This window comes from Sapajus apella, unplaced genomic scaffold (genome assembly GCF_009761245.1).
Source record: "Sapajus apella isolate SASKATOON/1434 unplaced genomic scaffold, GSC_monkey_1.0 scaffold161, whole genome shotgun sequence".
Classification (NCBI taxonomy): domain Eukaryota; kingdom Metazoa; phylum Chordata; class Mammalia; order Primates; family Cebidae; genus Sapajus; species Sapajus apella.
In genome coordinates, this window is record NW_022437101.1 from 1,860,958 (window position 1) to 1,867,136 (window position 6,179).

At 38.2% G+C, this 6,179-nt stretch overlaps 1 protein-coding gene across 6 annotated transcripts in view; it reads right to left on the minus strand.

Moving 5' to 3' along the window:
• Positions 1–270: 270 nt before the first annotated feature.
• The window catches only part of ERCC6 (ERCC excision repair 6, chromatin remodeling factor), an 89,495-nt gene continuing 83,586 nt past the window's right edge, over positions 271–6,179 (minus strand). For 3 of the 6 annotated variants that reach the window (XM_032266825.1, XM_032266824.1, XM_032266827.1), the window contains exons 20-21: positions 5,579–5,657; positions 4,022–4,441 (exon numbers count right to left, since the gene is read on the minus strand). In XM_032266825.1, the coding sequence (XP_032122716.1) occupies positions 4,022–4,441; positions 5,579–5,657 (499 nt within the window). Of the gene's footprint in view, positions 4,442–5,578; positions 5,658–6,179 lie in introns of all 6 variants that reach the window. The other 3 variants (XM_032266826.1, XM_032266823.1, XM_032266828.1) reach the window with 2 other exon arrangements.

The following is a 6,179-nucleotide window of genomic DNA, read 5'->3' on the forward strand; positions in this document are numbered from 1 at the left end:
TTGTGATAACCAATTGTGACATCACAATGATAAAAACAGTGGGTTACTAGCAAAGTTAGATAAATGGACCAATTTAACAGAATGCAGAGCCAAGAAAAATTCCGATAAATTATATGAAAATTGGTAAAGGTGGCCTTATACATCAGGAGGAAATTAATAAAATATTTTTTTAAAGGTGCTAGCTATTTACATGGGATTAGCAGTTTATGAGAACGTATTCATGACCTTAGGTAGGGAATGGTTCTTAAATAAGGATACAAAAAAAAAATGGAAAGACTGAATTTACTATATTTTAAAACTTCCATATGATAAACATCACAAAGTAGACACACATAAATATGCTAATTCTCCATATTTTTATATAAAAGTTAAAGATTCACAACCAAAACTAAAAATCTATAAAAACACCTAGGAATAAGACTATTATGCAATGTGCAAGACATTTATGAAGAAAGTTATGAAAATTTCATCCAGAATATAAAAGACTTTAATAAAATAAGGCCTATCACAATACTAATGGGAAACATTATATTAATTATAAAGAAGTCTATTATTCTCAAATTAATGTGTAAACAAATGCAATCCTATTCAAAAGAACACAACAATTTTACTGGAATTTAATAAACTAATTCTTGATTCAGCTGGAACAGAAAACACAAAAGAATTAGACACTGAAGAGGGGGAGAAAGGAAAGGGAGCTTGCCCATGAATAGCAAAACAATGCAAAGCACAAATGACAGTGTGAAGACTGTGGTTGGTAGAAAAAACACCTGGATCAACTGGTCAGAAATAACTTAGCATGTGATGGGTTGAAAGCTGACATTTCAAACTGGTGGAGAAAAGAGTATTTGTTGATCACGGGAATAACTGCCTTTTTGTTTAGGGGAGCAATCCTAAAAGATAAAAAACCCACAGGAAAAGTAGGCAAGTATAACACAAATAGGCAATGTATGGTAGAGATCTACAAACGGCCAATAAATATGGAAATATTTGATTTTATAAGTAATCAGGGAAATTCAAGTGAAAACAAGATATTTTCAATCATGAGATTGGTTAAAACAAAACAAAACAACCTACCAATACTGATACCACTTACTGTTGTCAAGGATTGGAGGAATGGGTCCTTTTGTGGATGGTTAATTGAAGGAAGCAATTCTGCCACATCCACTGACATTTAAAATCTACATCATTAATCCAACAATTCTATGCAGGCAGAGCTATACTTACAGGAATAAAAATGTCTTGCATAGAATATTAAATGAAAAGTTAGTTGCAAAATAAGAATGTTATAACCCCATTAATATCAATTACATCTATAAAGCAAACTAGTTGCTGTAACAGACAGACTTCAAAAGACAGTAGTTTAAGCAAGTCAGTATTTTATTTTACTCTTAAATAACAGGTCAAAGGATAACAGTTCAAGACTGGCAAGCCAACTTCTCCTTCCTCAACACATGACTTCCATCTCTTGAGATGCCAGGTCACTATTGAAGCTCCCACTGGCCTCCCAGACAGCAAGAAAGCAGAATGTCAAGGAGAGTGCATACCTTGCTTCTTTATTTAAGGGGCCAACTGGCAAGTTTAAAACTTAGTCATGTGGCTGCAATTAACTGTAAAGGAGGCTGAGAAGTATGGTCTTAAGCTGAGCAGCCAGTTAAAACTCTCAGAAATTTTATTAGTAAAGGAAGAATGAGAAAATGAAATTATAGCAGCAGTCTGTGTCACATGATTCTGTAAATGCATAAAGAGTAAACACCAAACATGGCTGTACTTAACTGTGGAACAAGAGCAAGACAGTGTGGGGGTGGAGAGGCAGAGTATTGCTTGAACATTTTTAATAGTGATGGTATTAACATATTTAATTTTTGACAAAATTTTAAAATCCTTTATCTGTGCTGATAAAACATGTTACACACATTAAATCTGTCTACAATGTACAAAGCTTTTAAAGTTCCGAAAATTAGATTTTTATCTAAATGAATAAATTACTCTGTATCACTAAAGCCATTCTACTAAGAGCATTGTTCTCCAAGTCCCTCCACCTGGGAGGCACAATGGCAATGTGTACAGATCTCCACACTGAGACACCACCTACCCAAGGTCATGGTACATCGGTAGCAGAACCGAGACAAGAACTGGAACAAGGACCATCTTGCTCTTCCTGCATTACAGCTGTTGACAGCATCTGCTTCTTGAAGAGAAGGCTATACCCTGTCTAGCTCAACACAGTTTATGCTTCAGACAGTATAAATATGATGCCCAAATGCTTCACATGAGTGAACAAGGTCAGTATGTCACCCTGAGAACAAGGAAGACACAATTTCCTTATAGGCTAATGATTACGAAAATAGAAATTAAGAGCTCCCCAGAAACAAACCACTTAGTACAAAAGGAAGGAGTTTTGACTTCCTTCTAAGCCAAGTACTCAAGTTTACGACTTACCAGCCTGTTTAAAAATTCTTTCTATGACCTCTAAACAATGATGGCAAAGTGACAAAAACAATGTAATCATCTTCTCTCGTTACATATAAACCAAACTAAAAATAAAGAAATAAACTATAATAATTAAAAAAAAAAAAACAAAAACTAGAAACTCCTGGTGGGAATCATGTAGGACATCTGTAAGAAAGAGATTCTTTGCTTACGCAAAGTATTAGAGCAGAGAAAGCAAAACCCATGTCTTCTCATGCAGTCTGGTGAGCCTCCCCATGTCCAGACCCCTCCTCTCTGAGTCACAGGGATGAGCGGACAGATCTGGACACAGCTGTCCACATTAAGCATAAGTGAGATACAAAGAAACAGCAGGGTAGGAGGGGCAGACATACTACAGAAAAACAAGAGAGAGGAAAAAGAGCAGGCCAGAGAACACAAGCCCAAGAAACAAACTGCACTGAGGCAGTTACAGAAGAAATTCCAGAAATACAATGCATTTCAGAAAACAACACTTCAAAGATGAGATGATAAAATCATACTGAGAAGCAAACAAGAAAAACAAGGGTAAGAAAATCAACTGAGGATCAAAGCAACACCATCACAGAACCACAAACACATAAACAGTAGGGAGAAACAAACAGCCCTGGCTGGAAACCAAACCACAGAAACAGGAAAGCCGTTGCAGGGAATGCAAAGGCAGGCGCACAATGAAGGCAACTGGGGAGAAGACAGGCTGCTAGCCTGTAGACAGAGAGGCCTGGAGTGGCGTCACTTCATGGTAATGATGGCTGTGTCTGCTGTGGGCTGCAGTGATGTTTGTGTGCATGCACATGTGTGGTTTTTATGTACTTATTTTTGGCTTTAATTGATTTTTTTTTATGATAACACATTTTGTGCCTAGGAAGGAAAAAGTTGACCTTTGCTTAAAGGAAAGCCAGGATAAACTGAATACCCTAAAACTTTCCACAAATACGTGTCTCATCATTTATTATCATGCTATTTCATGCTTTACTAATAAAAATACCCACCAATTTATCAGTACCTTGAAAAGAGGATCTTTTCAAGACAATTAATATTATTAACAAACAACAGATAACAAACCTGACCTTTTTGGGTGGCAAATGATACGTTTAAACATCTAAAGGTTATGCATCAAAATAATGCTGTTATCAGACATTGATGAACTAATTTACTGAACAGGTTTGACCGAATGTAAGATCTGTTTTTAGCACCAATAAAAAAAAATTACTGAGATTTCTGTTCTGCAAACTTGTAATTATGCTCCCTCACATTTTTTGGGTAAAGGAACAAATATGCTCAAAGGAATAACTGTAAGGTCCCTGATTTTATAACATAATTCAGAATGCCAAAAAAAAAATTAATCCAAGTATTTTCTCCTTTAGTTAGCATTATTAAAACTTTCAACTTTCAGAGAAGAGTTTCTTCTTCCTTAAAGTTTTAATTCTGAGGTAGACGTCATGCAAACAAACATCAAGTGCAGCTAACTTCCGTCAAGCATGATTATTAATAATAATAATCAGAAATGCTGTTAGAAAAAGTGACTTGAAAGTTTAGGAAGCAGTATTGTTTAGCAGTATTCTGGCTTGAGTTTCCAAATTCCTTCACCACCAGAAGTTCTATGAAAAGTGCACAGATTTCTCAATAGTTCTCGGAAGACACAAGACTGTGATGCAGATAACTTGGATTCGAACTCCTGCAGTATCTCCCTAGTGCTGGCCTGGCCATCAGTGTGGGCCTGGAAAGCAATGAAGTTTCTCATCTCCACCAGAAGGTCATCGTGTTCTGTGGTGGGCAGTGGCACAGAAGCTTCCTGCAGGTGCCCACTTTCACTTTCTAAACGTTCTGGCAGAATCAGGTGGTTTCTAGCTCTCATTTTAGCCAAAAGTGAGGACGAAGCGAGGGCCCCAGATGAAGACTCTGCATCTTCTGCTCTTCCACTAAAATGCCCAGGGACATTATCTTTTCCCTCCTTTTTCATGACGCCATCCTGGAAAAAGATGACCACTGTATTGATATATTTAATTTCTAGTTTATGCCCCACTTCCTTCCCCAAAGGCTATGAGGGGTCTCAAGACAATACACATGCCAGGGTGGTAAGGTTGACCAGGTAAGACTGAGACTCCACCTAATGAAAACGAAATGGAGGAGAGTCTGGTATCTAAATCCTACCACTGTTACAGACTATTTTCTAAAAACATAAATTAATTAAAGGGAGGGCAACAAAGTCATTCCCTTAACCGCCACTGCATGGTGGTGGAAGGGAAGGCAGAGTAGTGGCTTCCAGGCACGGTTCTAGGGAAATCTGTATCTAGGAGGCCCAGGACTGTTTTCAGTGCCTGTGGGCTTTTCCTATTCTTCCTCTCAAATGGCCCCTGACCTGTACACTGTGGATAAGGAACAATATCATAGCTATACTTCTTTTTCTTCACGTTTAAGTCTTCTTACTCTTTCCTACCTTACATCTAATCCAAGTTTCCTTAAAAATCAACAACATGAATCTAACTCTGAAAGAGTCTCAAATCCCTACTGCTAAAAGCAGAGAACATGGGAAGTCAAAAAGGTACTTACTCCTAAACATGTTCGTATTAACTTAAAATTGGAGTCTGAATCTGGGAGTTTTAACATAATCCTTAATTAGAAAGACCAGAAAGACTTCCACTGAATGATGAAGTCTGGACTAGTCTTACCCACTGAAGCACTCAAGGCATGTAGGGTGTTCTTGAACAGAGAAAGACAGGCACTCTGCTCTAGCAGCTCGTGAGTTACAGACAGCAACATTCAAGGCAGTTTCTGGACCTTCATTTCAGAGGCTTGTGGTCTCTGGAGCTGGCACTTCCCCTCTAGACAAGGCAAGCTGTCTCGGCAGCAATATACCTATCCCTGTGTTAACCTTCTAATGGCAAAACAGAAATGCTGCTACGGAATTTGGGTTAAGGACTTTGTCTAGGAAATCAGTGGGTCCCCTTAGATTCAAGTGAATGTGCATTGTAAATCAGAGCACAACACAAATATCAGGTGTCATTAAATCAGAGATAACTATTTTCTTCATATTCAGAATCAGCTGAAATTTTCACAGCATCCAATCAAGCAGGTCTCACCCTGAAAAGCAGAAAGGTTATATTACCTGGCATTTCTCTGCTGGAGATTTTGATGAAGGATGCTGCACAGAGAAGTTAGAATTCCTTTTCTTACCAAATCTACTCCTAAAGAAGGAAAAGAATCACAACAGATTAAATGTTTGCTTTTGAGACTTAGAGATCAAAATACTCTTTCAACAATGAATCTCTTCCTGGAAACATTTCCAACTGCATGGTTATGCTTTCACAGCCACACCATTTCTGCTCTATCACACTGATTCTTCCACTCCACTCTCCTAGAAAGTAACTGCTGGTCCCAGCACTTTGGGAGGCCGAGGCGGGCAGATCACTCAAGGTCAGGAGCTTGAGACCAGCCTGATCAACATAGTGAAATCTCGTCTCTATTAAAAATACAAAAATTAGCCTGGCATGGTGGCGAGTGCCTGTAATCCCAGCTACTTGAGAGGCGAAAGCTACAGTGAGCTGAGATCACACCACTGCACTCTAGCCTGGGCAACAGAGCGAGACTCCATGTCCAAAAAAAGAAAAGAGAAGAAAGTAACTGCTGCATCTCAGAATGAAAACAACTCATTATCTTTGTTCAAAAGATGATGGGAATCACCTTCAATTCCAGGTAGGAAAATCATT